General features: G+C 47.4%; 1 protein-coding gene across 1 annotated transcript; it reads right to left on the bottom strand.

Moving 5' to 3' along the window:
* Positions 1-456: 456 nt before the first annotated feature.
* On the bottom strand, positions 457-24,235 carry PLAT (plasminogen activator, tissue type). The gene is made up of 14 exons (XM_081082995.1): positions 24,163-24,235; positions 11,544-11,639; positions 10,665-10,707; positions 9,583-9,720; positions 9,082-9,192; positions 8,557-8,731; positions 7,983-8,074; positions 5,960-6,134; positions 5,342-5,427; positions 4,233-4,428; positions 4,006-4,142; positions 3,672-3,812; positions 2,628-2,794; positions 457-1,339 (listed from the first exon to the last, which is right to left on the bottom strand). Exons 2-14 carry the CDS (start codon positions 11,616-11,618, stop codon positions 1,181-1,183), a joined length of 1,695 nt encoding a protein of 564 aa, XP_080939121.1. The 5' UTR covers positions 11,619-11,639; positions 24,163-24,235; the 3' UTR covers positions 457-1,180.
* Positions 24,236-24,903: the final 668 nt, after the last annotated feature.

Genomic DNA, 24,903 nt, shown 5'->3' on the forward strand with positions numbered 1-24,903 from the left:
TGAACGTCACTTCCAACTGTTGAACTCAATTCCTCCCCATGCTCCCACTGCCTTTTTGCTAGATCTTTACTACTTCATGCACTGATATTCCTTGGCTCAGAATGCCTTTCCCACACCCCTCTACCAGTCCAAATCTTGCCCAATTTTTGAAAGCCCTAGCTAATTTTAGTTTTTTCTTTAAGATTCCCCAATCCCTCCTGCAACTGAATTCCAGGAAAAGTTTCTTTCTGCCGTTTTGTGGCCCATCTCTGTTCTACCTTGTTATTTCTCTAAATAGTTTATTTGTCCCCTTTTTACTGTCGACAGCCCCTAGCACATTGCCTTGTATTCAGCAAGTATTCTGTATTTGTTGAATGAATGAAAGAAAACATTGCACATGATTTAAAGAAGTGAACATGAACAAATCTTCTGTGTGATACTGTATATATAACAACTATTCCACTCCGGGAAAATATGTGAAAAATAAATTTGAATTTATTATTTTAGTACAGTATAATACAAAATTGTGGCAACAGAAAGTAAACACTACGATGAACTGACATAAATATGCTATCGCCTAGCTGATCAGTTATTAAAATGGTACAATTCTTCTATTATAAAGGAAAAAAACCATTTACACTGTACACAAAAGGAATTCCCTCCAAGAGCTGTAGAGTGGAGAAAGGGGGTAGCCAAATACTTGATTTAAAGGCTGGTTTGAAGAACACGATCTGGCCTTAGGGGGCCCAGGCCTCTGCTCGACTTCCTTGTGACTATAAATAGACATTCTGTTTCTAACGCAATACTTCTTTCCTGAAGGATCTAGCTGCTTTTTTATTACAGAAACATGCCTTTTTCCCTGTGGTCCCACTTCCAAAGCTGTTCGCATGGATAGATTAGATGGTTAGGCTTTTGTTCTACCTATTTGCCCTGGATGGTGGTGTTCTGGGAGGGGTTGGCATTTATCTGTCTTTCCATCTCACAGAATACATTCTGATATCAGACCTTAATCCCGGAAAACTTCCAAAGAGGGAAGTACCTATGAAAATATATCCTCTCCCCTCTTCTACTGGTTCTCCCCCCACTGGTACGGTGTGATGGCTCAAGGAGAAATCTGTGTGAAGAAGCGCCGTCTTGGTGAGTCTTCTGAAGTGGAGGGAGGTGAGGTCTGCCATGATGCCAGGGAACTGGGTGTTCTTGGTTATGGGCGCATGTTGTCTTGAATCCAGTTTAGGTAATTAGTAACCTTGGTGTATACACCTGGAACATCTTTCTGCCCACAGCCAAGACCCCAACTGATGATGCCAACCAAAGTCATGTGGTTGTCCTTCATACACACCAAGGGCCCGCCTGAGTCACCCTGCAAAAGGAGAACAGGTGAGTTGTTTGCAAAAACTGCTTTAGGCGGGAGTTAGGGTTAATATTTGTAGTGTTACGATTGTACTCTTCATAGTACTTAGTTCACAGAGGAAAGCTTTTATCTCCATGATCTTGAGCCTCTAAGAGGATTAGACTGTATCTATATTGTAAAGTAAATTTCTGAGATAATTGCTCAGACATTTCAGGCCTCAGCCCTGGTTTTAACTCCAGGCAGTTGTGTGGCCTTGGGCAAACTGTGCGTCTGAAGTACTTCTCTTATCAGTATAAGAGAGATAATACTACCTACTTGATGAGATGGTTCTGGGAATTGATTGGAAGAGAGCTTGAAAAGCTCTTGAGAACAATGTATGAGATTCAATAAAACTCTTGGTAACTGTTTGCTGCTGTTGTCTTGCTGAATCAAAATGATATTTGGTTTTGAACTTGAAGCTTGCAAATAATCATGGTTTCACTTTGCAGGCAACCTTTATGTGAGTGTTGAGCGAGGTGGTACAATGAAGAGTTCTGAAGAAACTCTTCAAAAAGAGACCAAAGGCTTGTCAAGGAACAAGGGGTTCACAAAGAGTCCACCAAGTCTCCCAGGCAAGAGCCTGGCCTTCCTTCTCTTGGCACCCCTCGCACCCCTCCTCTCAGAGGTCAGCCTGACACACTGCAGGCATGAACATGTCTCATCAATAACAGATCCTTGGCTCTATTTGGGTCCTAATACACAGGCTGGTCTGTGTCCCATGGGCCAGTGTCTTGTTATCATAAAACAGAAGTACCGGACCCCAATAAGGATGCCAACACAGAGAGCCTGACATGGTTTCCGTTCCCAGGTTATTGGACTGAGTTTTTAAACCTCGTTTCTCACAAATCATGTCTATCCTACTTCCCAGCGAGCTGCCATTCTTCCTTCCCCTGCTACAAAGCAGACTACGATCCTCCAGCACCTACGTACGTCAAGAATTTCTTAATTTGTTTTGCTTTATCCATCACTCCAATGGCCAATTAATTGCTTGGGGTTTACAGGAAATCCTGTACTAGGTGGAGTTTCCTGTGCAGACGTCGGGGAAATTTCCTATAGCTCAGATTTCTTATGTTTGGGTAACTTTGATCTTTCTCCGGTTGCTTCACTCTCAGAGGCCCTCATGCAGAATCCCCAGCGCCTCACTAAGATGAAATCACGCCCTGCTGGCTGGAGGGTGTTCCATGGTTAAGAACCTGATGGCCAAGGGACACTTTTACCCTTGGGTGGGCTCGGAGTATGGAGAGGCGCTCACGTTTACCTGGCAAGCATCGTGCAGGTTTGCTTGGTTCCCTCCACTGCGCGTGTCTCCAGCACACAGCATGTTGCTCGTGACGGTTTTGTTAGATAAATACTGAGACGTGCAGCGGTCGGAGGGATACAGCCTGACATGCCCTTCCTTCAGCCGCTCAGAGTAGAAAGGAGAAGCTGAAAAGAGAGGAGGGAAAGCATCTTATGATTTTAGGGAAAGTTGTCAATCTTTTGGAAGGAGAAAGCCAACTCTTCTAATAATTGCTAAGATGTATCAAGCTTTTACACATATTAGGTTGAGTCCTGGGACACGGCCAATATGTTCCTGTTTTGCCCTATAAAAACAACGATTTTATAGAGTTTTATCCAGGGTTTCCCAATAGCAGCACTATGGCCATATAGACCTGAAGATCATTTTTGTGAGGGGCTGTCCTGTGCATGGAGATGTTTGGCAGCATCCCTGGCTCCCCCCGACTAAATGCCAGGATACACCTCCATCCTGAATTGTAATAATCGAAAATGCCATCAGACATTGCCAAATGCCTCCTGGGGGACAACATCACCCCAGGCGAGAACCACTGGTTTAACCCAATATCTCATTTGATCATCGTCACCAAGGAGGTAGCTAGTTCTGTCCCATCTCACCAACGAGAAAGCTGAGGCTTGGAGCCCTGTAACATATGGATCCAGGCAAGAGTCACGCTGCTAGCGAGGAGCAGAGGGAGGATTTGAGCTCAGGTCTATGGGCTGTAGTCCAGGATCCATACCCTTAATTACTGTGTGCTCTCTTGTGACAACCTTCTTGAAATCTGAAGCTCTTCAAAGCACTGGTACTATTCAGACCTATTCAGTGACCCTGTGACCCTGTGAGGCAGGGGAGGCCTACGACGGGTGCTCAGGACTTCACCTCAGGGGATTGCCCACACTGACAGCATCAGTGCCTGCCGGGGGCGGGAACCACTCTCATGACCACTTTCTCCTCTCTCTGGTCAATGACTGCAGTCCCTGCTGTCCTGCAGACAGGCAGGATGGGCCATGACTTCCTTCCACTTACACGCCTCGTGCTTGCCGTAGCCAGAAAGCTCACACTCCGTCCAGTCGGGCAGCTGCAGGTCGGCTTCCGGGAGACAGACGGTGCGGACAGAGCCAGTCTCCTGGGCGCACTCGAGCGAATCCGATTTCAGCTGCAGCAGTGCTGGGAGGGAGAGCGAGGGAGAGAAAACCCTGTGTGCAGAGCTGCTTCTGATTTTGGGGGAGGAAGGTGAGGGAGAGGGCGAGGGTTTGGAAGGAGGGGTGCGAGTGCACCTGTGTGCACGTGTGTGTGTGTGTGTGTGTGTGCATTGCGGACTGGAGTTTGAACTGGAGCAGGGAGAATAATGACATCTTACCAATGTCATTGTTGTAAGTGTCTTCATCGAATTCCTTATGAGCGATGTATTTTTTGACTTCAAATTTCTGCTCTTCCACTCCAGGTTCCAGCCGGTATGTTCTGCCCAAGACCACCTTAAGGTGGTGGGGAGGAAACCTAACGGAGAAACAGCCTTAGGACATTCTTTCTGTTGCGAGGTCTCCTCTCAGGAGAGCAGGAAAAGCTGCTGGGCCTCTGAGTCCCTACCTCTCCTGGAAGCAGTGGGCAGCGGACAGGACCCAGCAGGAGCTGATCAGGATCCCCCCGCACAAGAACCTCTCTCCTGGCGACCTCCTGTTCTGGACAAAGATGGCAGCCTGCCACGGGTGGGAGGTGATGTCGGAGAAGAGTCCTCCTTTAATGCGAAACTGAGGCAGCTTGTACTGTCGCCGGCCACAGGTGGCTGGGTGAGAAGAGGACAGGGAAGGGGGATGAGGTCTGTGGTCCTGAGGTGAAGTCCTGAGCACCCATCTTGATGTCTTCCCTTGGGACCCCTGAGTTTCTACTGGCTCTACAGGTTGGCACAGAGCGGTGGGTATAAGTGCCCCTGGTGATAAAAACCACAGCTTCCATTTGTTGAGTACATGGTACATGCCAACACTGTACATACACCATCTGTGACCCTCACAACACTGAACTCCAGAGGCTGAAAACTTTTTGCTCAAGGTCACAATGGCATCTGGATTAGAACCCAGATCTGTCGAAACCCACAACTGGGGATCTTTCTGCTATGCTTCGTTGCCTCTAGTTTTCTTTCTGCAGCCACTTCCTGGTTTAAGATAACGAAGCATTGCAACTTCCTCCTAGGGAATGTTTGCCCCATATCTTTCCCATCTACTCAGCCTTACCCATCCTTCAAGGCCCAGGTAAAATCCTACATCTGCACGAAGCCGATTTAAGACCCCCAAGCCCACAAGGTTCCAAGAAAGCTTACTGACACCACTCACTGGGGACTCACTCCACACAACCTTGCTTGTGAGTTAACTGATCATTTGTGTCTTACCTGCCCAGTTAGACTCTATGTTTCTTGAGGAACATTGTAGCTAATCTGTGTTCACAGGAACTGAGTAATAATAATCTATTCTCAGACAATTTCCTGGGCATGGGAAGCGGATATCTACCCAAGAGTGTTAACCCCCACCCTTGCTTTAGTCATGGAAGCTCCCTCCCCAGCAAGGCCTGACCTTCCTGAAAATCTGACAGCCTCACAGTCTGAACCAGACAGATGTGAAGACACAGGAAAGGGCAGAGGAAATGGTCAAGAGGGACAGGGCAGTGGGGCTGGGCAAAGGGAGGTGGCCAAGGGCCGCCCTTACAGCACTGGGGGATGTCACAGTATTCCCACGTCAGCTTGCGGTCCTTCAGCACGTGGCACCAAGGCTTGGCATCCCCGTCTGGATTCCTAGATGATAAAGGGAGTTTAAGGTTTTAGATCACCTTTTCAATCACATCTCAAGCCATGGAAGAGGGGAAGGGGGCTCAGTGAACCAATGGCAAAAACAATGAGCTGGGAAGGCGGATCCTGAGTTCTGGACTCAGCTCTGTCACAGACCCCATCATAGGAAAACAACTTTCACGTCAACAACATGACATGCTCATCTCCCTGGGTCGTTGGGAGGGACTGGGGGCTGTGCTGTGAAGAAACTCTTTCAATTCGGTGGAATAACAGTGCCATGTGTGAGCAGACCAGATGAGGACTAAATGGCGAGGGAAAGGACCTTGAACTTGGGATTTGGGTTGAAAAACCGGTGGACTTTGCTTTTCATAATAGGTGTTATTCTAGTGAATGAGTAGGTTGGACTAGATAATAGCCATGGTTTCTTTCCACTCACTGGGTCTTTCATATAACTTTAGGCATCAACTCTTTTCCCATCCCACAGCCCCAGTCTTGTCCTTTGCACAGACCTGAGCCCCTCCAATGTTGTGCTACATACCGGCAGTAATTGTGCTTGCCCAGGCCCAGTGCCTGGGCGTTGGTCTTCCACGCTGTGTTAATCTTGCCTACCAGGACCATGGAATTCCATGGGAGGCAGGAAACACCAGACACGGTGAGGCTGTGCGTACCACGGTATGATAATCCTTTTCCAAAGTAGCAGTTCCCATATTTTTCTGAAACAGAAGAAATCTCAAACTGAAACAAAACCAATTAACTGCTAAAATGGCAAGCTGGAGTTTGCAACAGGGCCTGCAATGTAGCTGCTGGCCTGGAGAATCGAAGGCAGCCAGCCTGCCAGTGAGAAGGGTGTGATAGCATCCCACCTCCTCTTTTTGTTTTCTTCAAGCCCTTTTCTTTCATCTTCACCCAAGGATATTTTCATTGATTTTTAGAGAGGGAGGTAGGAAGAGAGAGAGAGAGAGAGAGAGAGAGAGAGAGAGAGAAACATTGATGTGAGAGAACATCGATCGGTTACCTCCCACATGTATCCTGACCGGGGATGGGGATCGAACCTGCCACCTAGGTATGTGTCCTGACCAGGAATCGAACCCATGACCTTTCGGGACAATGCTCCTACTAACTGAGCCACACCTACCAGGGCTTCTTCAAGCCCTTTCACACGGAGATGGCAAACGGCTTTCTGCTGGTGTGCCAACTTTGATCAACTGGAGATGGCTTCCTAGATTGCTGTGTTGAAAGAGCTGCTGAGGGTATATTCAGGTCAGGCAGGAAAGGGTACTGAGTTTAATTAGTGGTGATTATTTCTGGAGCTGCTTTGAAAGTAATTATGGGTTTCCTTGTTTATATTTGACAGTGAACTAAGGTACTTCAATAGAGGGACATGTCAGCAGGCCCCGATTTCTCAGATTTTGCCTGCAAGTGCTCTGGAGGATTTGCTGGGCTTGGGAAGGAAAGCGAGTGCTGCCTATTTTCACCTACTTGTCCCACTTGACCCTCTTTTCTCTCCATTTGAAACTCACAAAATATACCAGTAAAATAAATAGTATAACTGGAAGGGATCTCTCAGGTCATCTAGACCAGGGAGGGCCAATTTAGACCAGATCCTGGGAGATGGGGCAAATGCTTTAGCATTACTGTAAAGCAGTGGTTCTCAACCTGTGGGTCGTGACCCCTTTGGGGGTCGAACGACCCTTTCACAGGGGTCGTCTAAGACCATCAGAAAACACATATATAATTACATATTGTTTTCCTGATTAATCACTATGCTTTAATTATGTTCAATTTGTAACCATGAAAATATATCCTGCATATCAGATATTTACATGACGATTCATAACGGTAGCAAAATGACAGTGATGAAGTAGCAATGAAAATAATTTTATGGTTGGGGGTCACCACCACATGAGGAACTGTATTAAAGGGTCACAGCATTAGGAAGGTTGAGAACCACTGCTGTAAAGAGTCCTCAAATTCACAAGTGTGTCAGCATTCGTTGGAGACTGAATGCAGGTTATTTTGTATCGTATATTTAGAACTTCAAAACGTGTTTTTCATGCTATTGTGATAAGTAATAAGTAACAATTATTTGTGAAAGCACCGCTGAATTCATATTACCTTTTGTAACTTAGTATTTTTTAAATTTGGGAAATTTTGTCACATTAAAACATACATATATATATATATATATATATATATATATATATATAGAGAGAGAGAGAGAGAGAGAGAGAGAGAGAGAGATTGAGAAATAGGCCCAGCAATCAAAAAGGGGGAATTCCCATTCATTCCCAAAAGGACTGGCAACCACTGATGCAGCGCCACCTTCTGTGTAGATGAGGGAACCGAGGGTCAGAGGTGTTAAGAAATCAGCTCAAGGTCAACAAGAGCTAGAGGCCAAGCCTGGGTGAGGGCCCAAGTCCCATGACTCTCTTCCCTCTGCAGCCCACACGGTGAACTCGCAGCCTGTTCCTTCGTCTGGCGGTTGTAGGAGGACCCTCAACCTGTCCTCCTAGACTCTCTTCCCCAGGACCCCACAGGGAAGGTGGGGTGGCCGCACTCACCCTGGGAGCAGATGGGTGTGCTGCAGAACTCCGGGACGTACTTCCCTGCCTTGAAGACATAGCACCAAGGTTTTGAGTCTTTGTCCGGGTTTCTGAAAAATCAGCCAGAGAAAGCCAGGGGGCATTAAAAGCGGAGCTTCCCTCGCAGGCCCAAGGACGTCGCACCCTCTTCTGGGGAGAGTTGACGGGCTTTTGGTTGTGCACAGGATAGGTGCACCCAGTCAGGTGGGACGATGACTTAGTTACTGTCTTCTGTTGGAGATTACGTGTGGTTTAAGGAGATGTGTGCGTGTGCCACGTTGATAAGGGGTGGACTGTGACCGTGAGTCTTTTGTGTTAGTGTGGCTGGTGGTGTTGGGAAGGGATTTTGTAGCTGTGGTTAATATCTACAGTCAGTTGGCTTTAAGAAGATGATTTTTGATAACGTGGATGGGCTTCACCTAATGAGTTGAGGGCCTGAAGAGCAAAAGTTGAAAAGAAATTCTGTCTCAATATATATATATATATATCTATCCCCAGTGGAGCAGCTTCTCTCCAGAGAAAAACTACTCCGTAGGGAAGACAGCCCTCTCACCGGCAGTAATTGTGATTCCCGAGACCCAGCTTGCTGGCATCTGGCCTCCGTCCGTTGTAGGTCTTCCGGGCCAGAAGGCTGCTGTTCCAGTTGATACACTCGGCCCCACTCTCCGCGGTGCTCCACGTGCCCCTGTAGGTGACACCTAGGTCCTTGTAGCAGGTAGCTCTGGCATCTGAGGGAAAGCAGGAAACACAACATCTCACATGTGAACCCCCTTTCATTGAGTTTCTCAAAGGGGTCTCACATCGGCGGCTGCCATCACCCCAAACCAATGAGGCAGGCTGGCTGCAGACGCTCCTGGAGCGCAGGAGGCGAGTGGGTGTCTAGGCTCACCCAGCTGGCTGGTGGCAGAGCCAGACTCCAAAGTGGGCCTGGCACTTTGGTTTTCTAACCGACCCTTGGATGACCCTTCCTGTCCCCTCTCCCCGCCTTGCCTCTGCCACCAGGGTAGATTTCCTTTCTGGGTAGATCTGGCAATTGGGATTTCAGTCCCTCTCTCACACCCACCCACCCACTACTCACCTATTTCACAGAGTTTCCCACTAAATCCTTCAGGGCACTGACAGACAAAATCTGAGAAATAGAGAGCCTGCCGACACGTCCCCCCATTGAAGCATCTCGATTCCGTGCAACCTGTCAGGCAGAAACAAGAAACCCCTAATTACTTGCAAAGTAGCTCCGAGAACAACATGGGTTAAAATATTAAGAGTGCTGTCTACATGTCAGGCACTATTCTAAGCAGTTTACAACATTAACTCATTGCATTCTCACAGCAAACCATGAGGTACATACTATTGTCCCCCCGTGTTACAGAAAAAGAACCTGAAGTTCGTCAAGTGAAGGCATTCGCCTGAGGTCAGAGCTTTGCTCCTTTCTGCTCAGCGCCTTCACATTTGCCGAAGGCGGATCATGCCCAGAATCTCTGTTTAAAGATTTCAACATGTCGGGGACCAATCAAGACAGGGTTGGGGCCATGAGCCTGGATGCTGACGCTCGAAGCCTGGGCCTGAAGTCCCTACGTACTTCTGACGGGCACAGAGTGGCACTGCGACCGGCCGCTGTTGCACCAGCAGTATTCGATGCGGTTGCTTCTGAGCATGGGGCGCAACCACGAATCATGGTGACGATATGTCGTCTGGGTTTTTTCATCTCTGCAGGTCACTGTAACGAAAGACAGGCTGGCCTCTTAGGGCACAACTCACCAAAACTGATGGTCCACCTCCAGTCTTACTGAGAACATTCCTACCTCACTCTCTAGATAATCCATCCTTTATTCCTTTCTTGTTCTCCACTGGCAGACAACAAGTACCTAATATTTTTTCTCCAAAGACTCCTTTTATTGTTTTTTTTCTCTGATGGACCCTCATCTATTAAAGTACATGTATTAGGTCAGTGGTCGGCAAACTGCGGCTCGCGAGCCACATGCGGCTCTTTGGTCCCTTGAGTGTGGCTCTTCCACAAAATACCAACTTCTGTGCATGGGCCACGAAGTTTCAATTGCACTGTATGTGCCCGCCCGCTCGTGGTATTTTGTGGACGAGCCACACTCAAGGGGCCAAAGAGCCTCATGTGGCTCGCGAGCCGCAGTTTGCCGACCAGGGTATTAGGTAATACTCTATTTTTTTCATTTTAATTCATCAAAACTATACACATGTATATAATTGCCTACCAGAGTTTTTGATCCACAGGAGTATTACCACACTGAAATGATGCATTTCTGGCCCCAAACAAAGAAAATTGGTGTTTTGATCTGTGTAGAAAACGTGCTACTTCCATTAGTATTTTTGAAGGACTCGGGGCCATTGAGCCGCAGGCTCCCCCCAGCTTTGTGACTCCCTGACTGACAGCCTGGCTCCTGGAGGACACACCCTGTCTTCTCAGATCCTGGCTCGCTCGCGTCAGCTACCTGGGTGCATGTGAGTGAGTGATGGGGGGAACCACACAGGCATCTTTGCAGAATTGCCCTGTACCATTTCACCTTCACACATAGTTAAGTTATGAGGTGGGGGATAGAAGATAGATCCCCTGACAGAGCCTGAATCCCCCTGAGCCCTAACCCTGCCTCCTACCTTCATCAACCCCTTTCCACCTCAGCTTCATCTCACCTCTGTATGACCTGGCTCCTCTTCTGAATCGCCTGTGGATTTCCTGCAAAGAAACCAGGGGTGGAGAAAGGATCAGTACATGCTGGGTGTCTTAAGAATAAAGGTAGCCAATCCAGAAGACCACCCATCAACCTGCCATCAGATGCCACCTGCCCAGAGATTCCCCCTCGGGTTAACTGGCCCCATGGAGAAAGTCCATGTCCTGCCTTCTTGTCTAATTCTTCCTCCCCTTCTAGACTAGCGCTGTCCAAAAGAACTTTCTGAATGATGGAAATGTTTAATACCTGTGCTGTCCAATATAGAGCCACGAATCCATGTGGCAACTGAGCGCTTGAAATAATGGCTAGTCTGACTGAACTGAACCTTATATTTTATTTAAGTTTAAATTTAAATAGTCATAAGAAGTTAGGGGCTACCATATTGAGCAGAGGAGCTGAAGTCCCCATCTCTTTATGTAGCCATCTCTGACTCTCTTGTACAGGCCTGCTGCTCAGGTATTGCTCAGTTGGCCTTCTATGACGTCCTTTGCTGCTGGATATTTTCAGAGAGCATGCGTATGGTACATTCCCATCCCAATGAAACAGTAAGCAGCAGGAGGGCAGCCTGCCTGCTTCTATGGCTTGCAGCACTTGCATTGTTTTGAAAGTATTTTATGGATTAATTCTAACACATTTTTAAAAAATAGCTCCAAAGAAGGTGTTCGGAGGTAGTGGAGTAGAACTAAAAACTGTTCCCTCAAGTCACAATAAGTGCCTAGGGCCTGCTGCCATATATTCGCAGCTCCTCTGGCCCTCTGGCCCTTTGCCTCTCCACTGAAGAGCCCCTGGAGGGACCACAGCCCTAAGGGATGAGGCACACAGCCGTGAACTGCACACCCACCTGCCTGGGCAGAGTGAAGGCTGCTCCACAAAGCAGCAGTACACACAACAGCTCCCTCTTCATTGTAGTCTTCATTTCTTCAGAGTCCCTTAGATTCTGGAAGAATGGGGGTAAAGCTTAATCATGTGATGTGAGAGGTCAAGGAGTACAACAAAGGTCAAGAACCTGCAACTTCATCATGGCCGGGCGCCCCAGGATCAGTTGCCTCCGCAGGAAACACCCTGACGAGTGTCTGGAAGGTGTGTGTGTGTGTGTGTGTGTGTGTGTGTGTGTGTGTGTGTGTGTTACATATAGCAGTAAAATACACAAGACACCAAACCTACCGTCTTAACCATTTTTTAGTGCAGTTTGATGGCAGTAAGCACATTCACACTGTTGTGCAGTCATCACAGCTGTCTGTTTCCAGACCTTCATCTTTCCAAACAAACTCTGTACCCATTTACACAATAACTCCCCATTCCCCCTGGCAACCACCATTCTATGACTTTGACTGCACTGGGGACCTATATCAGTAGAATCATACAATATCTGTCCTTTTGTGCTTGGCTTATTTCACTTGGCATAATGTTCTCAAGGTTCACCCATGTCAAAGCATGTGTCGGAAATTCCTTCCTTTTCAGGCTGAATAATATTTGTCTACATAGACCGCAGTTTGCTTATCCATTCATCCATGGATGGACACGGATTGCTGGAAGGTGATTTTGTCCAGAGATTTCTGTGGGCTGAAGGGTGAGACCATCTCTGGCACTTCTTGGCAGCCCAGGGGTGTGACTTCCCTTGAAGTGAATTCCTGCCCTGGGGGTTGACTAGACAGAGCCACAATAATGTCCTCCCCCTGACTTTTTAGAGGAAACCATAGGGGTTTATTGCTGGCACATCACAGGGCCCGCCTCCCTCAGGTCGCCTCAGCTCTTCCACTCATGACTTCCATGCCTCTTTGTCCAAAAAAGAGGAGGCTCCTCTGGGCCAGGCCTCCCCCTCCCCACCGCTCCATCGGGATGTCGGTCTCTCTCTTTACCGACAGGCCTGACAGATTTGTAGAAAGGAGCAGAGGCATCTGGTTTTAGTCATGAAGCTCAGATCTTCCTGGACCCCAAATTCCCGGCTTTCATGTGCCTCTCCATGCTCTTGCTCTCAGCAGCTTAAAGTAGGTTACTTGGTCGGGATGTTATTTTGTGGTCTGGCAGGCCCACTGGCTCCTTCATCCTTAAGGATTAAATTAGGGAATTTCTTTCCTTGACTCATTTCCCTCCAGTCACAACAACTTTTGGTCCCACCCCTCCCCCCTATCCCAAGGATCTTCAGTGCCCTGTCCCTTTAGACCAGTGGTTCTCAACCTTCCTAATGCTGCGACCCCTTTAATACAGTCCCTCATGTTGTGGTGACCCCCAACCATAAAATTATTTTCGTTGCTACTTCATAACGGTAATGTTGCTACTGTTATGAATTGTAATGTAAATATCTGATATGCAGGATGTATTCTCATTGTTACAAGTTGAACATAATTAAAGCATAGTGATTAATCACAAAAAAAATATGTAATTACATATGTGTTTTCTGATGGTCTTAGGTGACCCCTGTGAAAGGGTCGTTCGACCCCCAAAGGGGTCACGACCCACAGGTTGAGAACCGCTGCTTTAGAGGCTCACAGGCCTTTCCTCCTGGCCTGGCTCTGGCTCTGGCTCTGGCTCCTTCTTTGTTTATTTGCATAGAACTTCCCCTGTTGGAAGTGTCATTCCCTTCTCATGGCCCCAGGCTCCTTTCACAAAATAAAGGAGCCTGGGAGACTCTTTATGCCCCAATGATTCTTCCTAGGATGCTGGTGACAGGCAGGGGAGTGAAACCAGAGCTGGGGCAATTGGGGAGAGGGCAGGAGGGCCAGGTCAACAGTGAACTCAGCAGGAAACCCAGGCCATGGGCTCAGAGGGAGTCTTCCCAACCAGCACACCCCTCCCCCACCTCCCCTTGCCCATTATGAAAGGAACAGAAAGAAGCTCAGGATCTGGGCTTTTGTTCCGATTTGGATGCCCAAGGCCCTCCTCTCAGGTGGGGGTGTAGGGCGGTGCCCTTTGGGGGCCCTTTCTTAGAGAAGGAAGTGCACTACTATTCACTGGTTTCAGGAGGAAGAAGTGGGCCATCTAACATAGGAGCACACAGAAAGCCTTCTGAACACAGGGAACTGCTCCGGACTTTCTTTCTCAGCTGTCCTTAATTCCCCCCTTCTCACAATGTCCCCAACTTCCTCTTAAATTTCCTTTCTTACTGGTATCTCATTACTTATGACCTTTAAAAACAGATCTTCTTAAATGTAATCCCCCCTTTCTTCCCGACCTTAATTATTTTCACATATTTGTAGATGGCCCCATCCTTTATTGTCTTAGCCAAGCCTTGAGGATAAGGAGACCTCTAAGCTCTCGGAACATGAAGAAATTCTGAATGAAATAATGAATGAATGAATGAATGAGCCACCAGCTGAACAAGGAACTTAACTTGCATGCCAAACCAACCAGTCTTTTCAATATTCTCATTCACCCAAATCCAGGGGATTGGTGTAGTCTTTTCTCTAGATGCCTGCCGAGTTACTGTTTCATTTCAGGAACTCACCATCCTCCTAAATGGAACACAAGTCCAGATGTTGGAAGTGGCAAAGTGGGAAGTGAAGGGTTAACATATTTGCATTCCCTGGACAAATTGGGGGGAGGGAGACTAATCTGGGAAGGAGTAGCCTGGCTTAGGACTGGGTACAAAGACTCAGACAGCTGCACCATGTCAAACTCTTTAGTAATTATAGAATCAGCATAAGGGGGAGAGGAGCATATTTTTGTCTTCTGCTCCTGGGAGAGTTAGAGACTCTGTCTTCTATCAGTCCTTGTCCTCCTCTGCCTCCTTTGGCCTTGCTGAGCCTTGAGCTGATCCAGTGCAAATGAGTCTCACACACACACAAAAAAAAACGGGATAGCTCCATCCTCACTGTGCAGAGGCAATGAGAGCAGCTGGACAGGCTGAAGGGGTAAGAGAATGACAAAGAAATGAGTCACCCGCCAGCAGACAAGCAGCGCGGTCTAAAGACAAAGGAGAATGAGAAAAGGGAGGGAACCGTGTCTTGCTTTGCCTTTGTAAAAGAGGTGGGTGTAGAGGTCTGGGCCGTGCCTGGACAAAGAAGAAAGGGAGTACCAGAGACGTGGACTCAGACCCAGGACCCCTGGGACCCATGCCAGCACACCTCGGTGGACCCCAGGTTCCCACCAAAGGGAGAAGTACCAGATGCTCATGGCGAGGCCAGGGTGGGAAGTGAGATTTGAGGAGTAAGTGTAAGAAGTCCTTCTGAGGCTCACTTTATAACTGAAAAAAGATTTTTAAAAATGTGTTCTCTTCCTTTTGCTATATTTGATGGTTTCCCAGAATCAAAGAACTAAAAAGGCAAGGAAGCAAGGGGAAGGGAGGGAGGATGGAAGGGAGGGAGGGAAGGAGGGAGGGGGGGAGGCAGGATGGAAGAAAGGGAAAGAAAGGGAAAGAAAGAAAGAAAGAAAGAAAGAAAGAAAGAAAGAAAGAAAGAAGAAGAAAAAAAAAGAAAAACCATGAGGGTTCTCACTTTTGTTAGACTGCACTCTCTGAATCACTGAAAGAATCATTGTATGAGCCTAGCAGGCGTGGCTCAGTGGTTGAGTGTCGACCTGTGAACCAGGAGGTCACGGTTGATTCCTGGTTAGGGCACATGCCCAGGTGGCTGGCTCGATCCCCAGTGTGGGGCGTGCAGGAAGCAGCCAATCAATGATTTTCTCCCACCATCGATGTTTCTATCTTTCTCTCCCTCTCCCTCTCTAAAATCAATAAAAATCTATTTTAAAAAAGAATCACTGTATGAGAGGAGTGATGGGATGGCCATATAGCCTGCCATTCCCAAGGCCCCAAGGCTCCAACCCTGGCAGGCTCAACCTGGCACACAAAGTTGATTTTTTGCCGATTTGTAAAAGGCACCCTCTCTGGTGGATGAAGCTCAGCAGACTCGGGCTTGGCAAGTTGACAAGGACTCCGTGCAAATACGAAGAACAGGGCACATGACTCGGCAAATGAAGCATGGCCCGGATTTCAAGGATGCAAGGGCAGGCACCCTTGTGCAGGACACAGCTCACATGCTGCATGTGCAGCCACAATTCATCTGCTTCCACAGCACCTCTGACCTTGCCGCCCGGAAGCCCTGTTGGGCCCTGCCCGCGGCAGTGACAGAGTGACGCCGGTTACTGGTCCCTCTGAACAAGTGTGAATGATGCCTGTTCTAGGGAACAGCGGGAACAGTGGTCTGGTTACTGTCCTCAAGCCCAGGATGTGTGCCATTCCGTCTGAGAAATCAATGATCACACCAACCAGAAACTCTGTGTTCATTTCCGCAGGGGAAACATGGGGGAATGCTGATGGATGAGCACCACCCATCCATCAGCATTCCCCCATGTTACCCCTGCGGAAATGAACCCTGAGCTCATAATTGTTTGAGTCTGGACTGGGTGAAGTCATTGGAGTGGCAGCAGGACAGCTGGAGGACGGACCTGGGGACAGCAGAGGAAGTGTTGTCCTCAGTGCCTTTATACCCCCTTTGCTTCCCTCTTTCCCTCCATTCTCCTCCTACCTTCTTCATCTTCCCCCAGAGAAATCTGCTCTCCATAAAGGAGCTGACATGCTCATTCACGTAAAGTTACAATGACTGAATAAAAATCAACATGCTGTTCTTCCAAAGCATCTATATTTTGAGACATAGGATCTATTCCCAGGAATGCAAAAACGCAGTGGGCTGGACTCTCAAGGTTCCCCCTAGGGCTAACATTGTATGGTTTCTGTTGTGAGAACAAATGGCAGAATGAGTGTACACATGCTGTGTAAACTGTAAAACACTTACAAATGGGTGTAAGCACTTTTATTTAAACACTCAACCACCTGCCATAAAGTGATTTGCAATAAAGGAACTGTACAAATGCAGTCACTCACTCAGTCAAGTTCTCTAATTCTAGGTACAAACGATGCCATTGTCCAACTTGTTATAGAACTGAAGGATTTAGTTTCCATTTTTGCCCAGAAGGAAAAGGCAGACACACAAGCTAGGTAGAGAGAGATGGAAATTGCAAGGGAAAGACAAAAGCAAATAGATACTCTGATCGAATTTAATGCCGTGTGCAAGGTTTGCAATCTGAATCTTTGGTAAAGGAAATTTTGGAGTTATTATTGTGTTTCTCTCTGGAAGTCTGAGTAAGAGAAAGTCAGCCTGTAAGAGTCCCAAATACCCTAAAATGACTCATGGCTATAAAACCAAAAACACCCTCCCTCCACCCCCCTCTCCCTCTAACCACCGTGGCCCAGAATGGATGCCAACAAATTAGAAAAGAAATGGTCAGAACTCCTTGGAACAGCAAAGGCATGCCACCAGAGAAAGGACAAGAGGTGAGGTGAGATGGGAGGAGGAACCAGGACTCGGAGAAGGGGGTGAGCTCCCACAAAAGCTCACTATTGTCTGAGCCAGAGTCAGAGGCTGGGACAGGAGCCATTAGCCTGGTAGCTATGGTCCCATTTATACAGGTCCTGCATTTTATAGAGACCATGCTCTCAGAATAGAAATCAGTTTCAAAAACTGCCATCATGGAAGCAATTCTTAACCTTTAAAAAAGGTCATTTTCTGCCCTAACCGGTTTGGCTCAGTGGATAGCGCATTGGCCTGCAGACTGAAGGGTCCCAGGTTCAATTCTGGTCAAGGGCATGTACGTTGGTTGTGGGCACATCCCCAGGAGGGGGTGTGCAGGAGGCAGCTGATGGATGTTTCTCTCTCATTGATGTTTCTAACTCTCTATCCCTCTCCCTTCCTCTCTGTAAAAAATCAATAAAAAATATAAGAAAAGGTAATTTTCTATGTGCCAAAGTTTATTTTCTCTCTTTTTAAACAGGCCTCTTTGTAACTGGGAGATAAGAGAGGAAGAGTCTGTCTATTATTTAATTCCATCATTCCAACGAGTCAATAGAACAGAATCCTGCCGCATCGCCATTCAATCACCAGGGTAGAATTCTCTCCAAAGCATCTTGAAAATATAGGCATAAGGAACTGAATCTAAATCAGGTGATATTAACCTGGCTACTCACAAAAAGCTATACTGAGCATCGTCATCTCCTCAACATCCCACCCTCTGCCAGGTAATGCTAGTGATTTGGGGGAACCAAGGGAGTGTCGTTTGTGGGTCTAGGAAAATAGAAGTCCACCTGCCTTCTCCTACCATAAACACTCACACACACACACACACACACGCACATGCACACGCACACACGCACACGTGCACACACAAACAAAAACAAAAACAAAAACTAAAACAAAACCCTTTCCTAATGAACTTGGATCCTTGCAAAAACAACAACAAAGTTCAGCTGGCAAAAGCGAATTCAATTAGTCAGTGCAGTAAAATGTTAACCCCAAAGTCTGGATCTAAACAAGGCGTGCGATCTAATGTTAATCTAAAAGAGCCTCCTGTTAAGCAATGAGGGCAGTTCCTCCTGTTCCTTCCACTCCCTAAAGCAAACATCACTGCATGGTAATTAAATGCGTAATAATTTGATATTTCTTCAGATAACCTCCAGATTTCAACACACATGAACCAAGCAAAGTGATCAGAAGCTTTCATTGTATCATTACCGAAATTCGTCCGCATTTTACTGGCCTCACATGAAAGTGATGTTGGAGTATATTTTTGAGAAATGTCTGGATTAATGCCACTTGCTCATCATGTATTTGAGTACCTACTACTTGCCAAATAGTTTAGAAAACCCTTTTACATCCATTGAATTATTTTTTATATATTTTATTGATTTTTTACAGAGAGGAAGGGAGAGGGATAGAGAGTTAGAAACATCGATGAGAGAGAAACATTGATCAGTTGCCTCCTGCACACCCCCTACTGGGGATATGCCTACAACCAAGGTACATGCCCTTGACCAGAATCGAACCTGGGACTCTTGAGTCCACAGGCCAACGCTCTATCCACTGAGCCAAACTGGTCAGGGCCCATTGAATTATTTAAGGCAGGGGTGGGCAACCATTTTTCTTTCAAGGGCCATTTGGATATTCATAACATCATTTGAGGGTCATACAAAATTATTAACTTAAAAATTAGCCTGCCAGCCCAGCCAGCATGGCTCAGTGATTGAGTGTCAACCTGTGAGCCAGGAGGTCACGGTTTGATTCCTGGTCAGGGCACATGTCCAGGTTGCAGGCTCTATCCCCAGTGTGGGGCATGCAGGAGGTAGCCAACCAATGATTCTCTCTTATCATTGGTGTTTCTATCTCTCTCTCCCTCTCCCTGCTGCTCTGAAATCAATAAAAATGTATTTTAAAAAATTAGCCTACTATATTTGGTCAACCATTTAATTAATTCACCCCTAATGCCTTAGCAGGGCCAGACCAAATGATTTCACAGGCCTTATAAGACCTGTGGGCTAGACGTTCCCTACCCCTGATTTAAGGCAAGATTATTTTGTTTCTATGGATGAGAGAACTGAGCTTCAAAGAGGAATAAGGGTCCTAGCTGGTTTGGCTCAGTGGATAGAGAGTCCAGCCTGCAGACTGAAGAGTCCCAGGTTCAATTCCAGGTCAGGGCACATGCCCGGGTTGTGGGCTCAATACCCAGTAGGGGGTGTGCAGGGGGCAGCCGATCAATGATTCTCTCTCATCATTGATGTTTCTCTCTCTCTCTCTCCATCTCCCTTCATCTCTGAAATCAATAAAAAAAATATTTTTTATTATAAGGAATAAGGGGCTTGGCCCTTAGGTGACACACCTTGTTAGAGGTGGTGTAAAGACTCAAACGCAGGATACCCAGATCTAATATCCAAAACCCAACACTCTCTCCACTACTCCTACTGTATCCGGAGGCTGGATTGTCACATTTTTCATGTGGACAAAATTGCTGTTTGAGAGGAGCAGCATGTCCGCATGTGAGAAGCACAGCCTCTAGAGCAGTGGTTCTCAACCTTCCTAACGCCGCAACCCTCTAATACAGCTCCTCATGTTGTGGAGACCCCAATTTCATTGTTACAAATTGAACATAATTAAAGCATAGTGATTAATCACAAAACAATATGTAATTATATATGTGTTTTCCGATGGTCTTAGGTGACCCCTGTGAAAGGGTCGTTCGACCCCCCCCAAAGGGGTCTCGACCCACAGGTTGAGAACCGCTGCTCTAGAGTCTTAACTTCAAACTCCGCTGACTCCTTCCTTACAGGCTGTGTGGAGCTTCCTGGTTTTCCTACGGGGCTAGCTAGTCATGCGCACCTTGCCGCATTGTTACAGCAATGGAGAAGCAGCAGGTAAAGCCCCTACTAATGGCTGTTGCACAGTAGGGTTAACTGCTTACTGTCCTTCAGAAGTGGGAGCACCTAAGTTTACAGCTTCTCTCTGGAAGAGTAACTAGAAGCTGCCAAGGTAGAAGGGACACCAAGCTCTATGGGGTCCTCATCGTGTTCATGTGTTAATCCTAAGTACTGTTTCCTAGATCGTTTACACATCTTGTGATGACTTGCAGCCAGATGCTTTACAATGGAGAGAATCAAGCCCTTTATCTATGTGTACAGATCAGTATCAACAGGAGCCATTATTTCCTGCATGTGGGTTGGTGCTTTTTATCCTGTCTTTAATCTGTGTTTTTATTTGCCTTTCCCAGGCCTATTTACACCACACATGCCTGAGTGATTGTTGAGAGAAGCCGGAATTAGCGGCTAAGACAGCTGGAAGGCTAGACTCTCCCTATTGATAAGGCCCATCTGATGCAGAACACACGAATGTTTGACAACCAGAGGCGTTACATGTGAAACATGAGGAAACCGGAGCTTCCCAGAAAAACAAACAAAAAAAAATGCAGAAAAGCCTTCTTTTTCTCTCTGTAGCCCAGGTGGCAGGCACTGGCTCTTGCCACAATGAGCAAAACTAAACAAGTTTCTCTTTTTTTTGAACATGACAAAGTGTGAACAGCCAGCAGAGAAGTTCTTTTTTAGATTATTCATAGTAGGTCGTTGGGTTTAGCTTCACCAACCAGTCCCCTGGCCCCCACCTTCAAGAAACTCAGCTGATGTCAAACTGCTCATGCAAAGATGCCTAACAAAGGGGCTTGAGAACCTCCTTGGGTACCACTGGCCCCGTGTCTATCAGAACCCCATCCCATCCATCTTGATCTCAAATCTAATTTCTTCCTTTCTTGAATTCGTAGGCAATGACTTGCTCACTCTCTGTATTCACCATCAAACGTTTATTGAGCACCAACCATGCACTAGGCAGAGACTCATGGTATAAAGACACATATATTCTGTCCTCAAAAACTCACAGTTTAGGAAGGGGACAGACAAGTAACAACTAGACAATCATAGTAAGAGTGTGATCTGTGATGTGATATGCAGGGGGGTTGGGGGAGGGAAGGTAGATATGCAGAAGAAGAAGGGGTCCTACTGGACTGTGGAGGAGGGGCTCTAGCTCACTTTTGTTGAGGCAGGGGGCCAGGGGCTGGTCAGGGTAAGCTTTCTGGAATGGATACTATATAAGCTGTTGATTGAACACAAGAATGAAGCACAGTGTTTCTTGACAGAGTATATCCCCAAACAGCCCTCTCCAAGCCACTGGGAGAGATGGGCCCATTGCTTGGGGCCCAGAAAAATAGCTAGAAGCAACCAGAGCCTCTTTCTCTTTAGGGCAAACACCTTCCTCTGGGCAAAGGAATATAATTCACACACCCCAGGGTCTCCCTTCCAGGGTGTCCCTAGGAGGAAGGGTGGTTTGGAAGGCCCAAGAGGTCTAAGGATGTTGGGGCCTTGGGGGAAGGAGTTCAATTTGGATCCCCTCATGCCTAGTTGTAAGTTAATGGAATATGTGTGGCTACACAATAAACAGAAAAGGCTCGTAATATAAAGGTCTCCCAGGATCTGGGTTCAACCTGACCTTGAAGTGATCAGAGACTCCAGGTAGAATCAGGTCTTGTAGGTCATTTCCCAAACAGACCTCTCCAAGCCACGGGTGTACAGGTCAGGAGCATCACATAGTCACCCTGCACACCTCAGCTGGGGCTGTTGGCCAAGAGTTACTTTGGCATGGATAGTGCTGTCAGCTGCTAAGGAGACTCAATTGTATTAGTTCTATGCATACAGCTGGTGAGCATTTCCTGGGTAATCATGATCAGAACCAGAACTCACCTGAGTTAGCCCTTCAAAAAATATTTATGAAATGCCTACTGTGTGCCCAGTACCTGGTTCATGTTGCCTTCTGTCATAAGTCTTAATTTTCAGGTGATGAAGAGGTTTATCTGTTTTTCTACCCTCTTCTACAGAAGTCTATTTCCCAGCAGGAGAGTGCACATAAAATATACAAAATGTCACTAAGAAAACACATTGTCCTTAGATGTAGGTAGACAGCTAAGCCAAAACCGTGTGGCTGGACTAGGGCGGAGATCTCTACGATTCTTTCTAGCTCTATCTCTGAGTCTAAATCATTCTCACTTTTTTATCTGATTTGATTTGACACCCATCACATGGTTTTGTGAGCTGGTTGAAGAGGATGAGGTTTACAATCTGAAACTATAAACAGAATTTTTCTCCATGCAAAGCCATGTCCCAAAGAAGGCATACATACTCAGAGTATTCTGCTCACTCATGGTTCATACTAGCCATCTTATCAGGACGGAGCTGAAAAATCACAGGAAATGGACATTTCATTCTGAGGCTGCAGATGCACAATGCCAGACAATCAGCACCCAGATTTTTCCTTGCAACTAGATACTCGGGATCTCAGCGTAGTATATGGAATTGGAATTTTGACTGGCGCTAAGCCCACTATCATTGCTTTGAACCATGTGACCACCGGAGCCGTCTGACCGAAAATAATCTCCACCCACCCTGGCGGCTTTGGAAGCCCTGAGGCTTGTTCCTGCCACAGGATGATCCTCACCTAGGGACCCCTCGGGCTGCTATCAATCCCATGACCGGGAACACGCCTGTTGCAGGTCAGTAACAGGCCTCATCTGGACAGTAAATTTCTCCAGTTCCTCTGGGGTTCCCATCCCTCATTTACAAAAGCCTTAGATGGCCCTGGTCCCTTTACGTCACACCACCAAAGCTAAGGCCGCACTGTCTGTGCTGATCGTTTGAAATGTACTGACCATCAGCTCTGCTCATCAGCGTGTTAGGCCCCAAGGAAATAAAAGTCCTAGAGTCCTGCGTCAATGAGCACAAACTCGTAACTGCATCGTTGCAGTTCCTCAGCTACTCCCTGGTGGCGGATATCCCAGACTGTGATGAAGCAACTGAGAATAGCACAGACAGTGGGAGAATCTGACCCGAAGCTTCACAGCGTCTTCTGAGACGGTCTTGGGGAGTCTGGACAGAGACAGAGCCACTTGGGTACCTAGACCCAGAGATTGGAGGCTGGTGCCTCAGATATTTTAGGTAAAATACTCGTAAATGGATGGATGGGATGGAGCTCTTTCTATTTCAATCTTTGCTGCATCCCCGCCAGTGCCTGGAGTCTGACTCTGCTCTCACAGGAAGCTCTCACCCAGCCGCTCACTCTGATCGTCATATATTGATTCTGGACAAGATAGTGTCCAGATCCCAGCCTGAGTCTTCCTGCCTCCAGACTAAAATTGCTAGGAAGTCCTTTTGAGGGAACTCCACTTAGCAGCTGTATTTGCAGAATTTCTTCATGGGCTTGTAAATAGACACACACATGTAATGTTTTTCTGTCATCAATCGGCTGCAGGAGACTGCCGTCATTATTCCAGCTTGGTCCTTGCCACACTGCTCTGCACTTGAGATAGTCATTAGTTACCTGGGAGCTCAGCATGTTTTTCTCTCTGCCTCCCTCCTCCGCTCCCTCCTGCCCCGTGAGGTTAAGAAAATAAAGATAATAACAGTGCAAATCTAGAGACTTGATATGCTTCCTGCAGAGTGCTTTAGGAATAAAGGACGTTGCTGTGATTTTTTCCCCTGTAATTGAAAACTCCTTAAAGAGGACCTCACATTTGCACGCTGGGCAAAAAGCCAGAAAACGGAGCTTCTCTGGTCCAGTGGGGATGGCGGGGGAAGGGGGAGCTCAGAGGCCTTTCTCTGAAAGCCCCCTCCTCCTCTTTCCCAGCACTTCCCACCTAATCGCGCTCTGGAAATGTCACTCTCCCAGCCTCAGTTTCTCCGTGGGCTCCTTGAGGGAGGCTGCCTAGCCAGACATCCCCGCCCCCACCCCAAGTGGCCCGCTGGCAGCTGATTTTACAGTTCTTGCCTGTTAGTCATGAGGTGCTCCTGTTGTCTATTCAGAGCATTTCTGTGTAATTCTTTTCACGTTCCCCTTTACTCTGCAAGCGGAGATTTCTTACCCAAGAAACAACCCCTCCTCTTCTCCCTCTTTCCCTGCCCCAAACACTTCAGCCTATCCCAATTAAATGCAGATTCAATTAGAAATCTCCTTTGGGTGCAGTCGCTAGCTAATCCTCTTTTTGTCTGGAGCACAAAGTCAGTCCCTGACTCAGGCATTCCTTGAATTGGCTTAGTTTGCCAGAAAGACTTTTACGAGAGAGAAGAGGAGCCGCTGGACAGCGAGGCGCAGAATTCAACCTACCTCCACTCCTTGCCTTGCTTGCCTCCTGGAAAGGCTTTCTTGTCGGCCCGGACTCTAGCAGGACCTCAGCGCCAATCTCTGCACAGCTCAGCCTCCTTTAAATTTCAAGGCAGGGGGTGGGGTCGGTGGCCCCGGGTGGGCGGGCTTCTCTGCAGCAGGAGGATGCCCAGTGGACAGGGCCATGAGGGAGCCAAACAGGGCGGGCCTGTTTTCATAAAGAGGGGGAGGAAGTTCAGGATGGAAGCTGCGTAGCCCATCCTGGCTCCGGGCCAGCCTGATTATTCACAGTCCTGATGTCATCGAATACAACAATTTGGGAGTTGGACAGGACCCTAAGAGTCATCTTTATTTTTTAGAATCCTAGTCTCAATGACGTAAAAGGGACCCTCAGGATCCGCAGGCTCTACGCCTTTATCAGGAAAAGAGGTCTTCACAATTCTAAAGAAATACACACTGAGGAGGCCGAGGGGTTCTTCTGGAATCTCCAGCTGTAACTCCGCCCCTCTGGACACAAGAGGTTGGAAGGACTGGCCAGGTGGACCAGCTGCCCTCTGGGCAGAGGAAATGCCAGGGTTGGAGCGTCTGGGGTAGCGGTGGGGGCATTTAAGGGCAGGCACCTGCAGTGGAAAGTGCCCCAGCCTAGAATCTGCTTCGTCAGGCACCTGCCCTGCCACTCCCATTTCTGTGATTATGAGGAAAATCATTTCGCTTCTCTGTAAAGTAAATCAGTGGTCACTGAGG

The sequence above is a fragment of the Myotis nattereri genome (assembly GCF_964212035.1).
Source record: "Myotis nattereri genome assembly, chromosome: 2".
Lineage (NCBI taxonomy): Eukaryota > Metazoa > Chordata > Mammalia > Chiroptera > Vespertilionidae > Myotis > Myotis nattereri.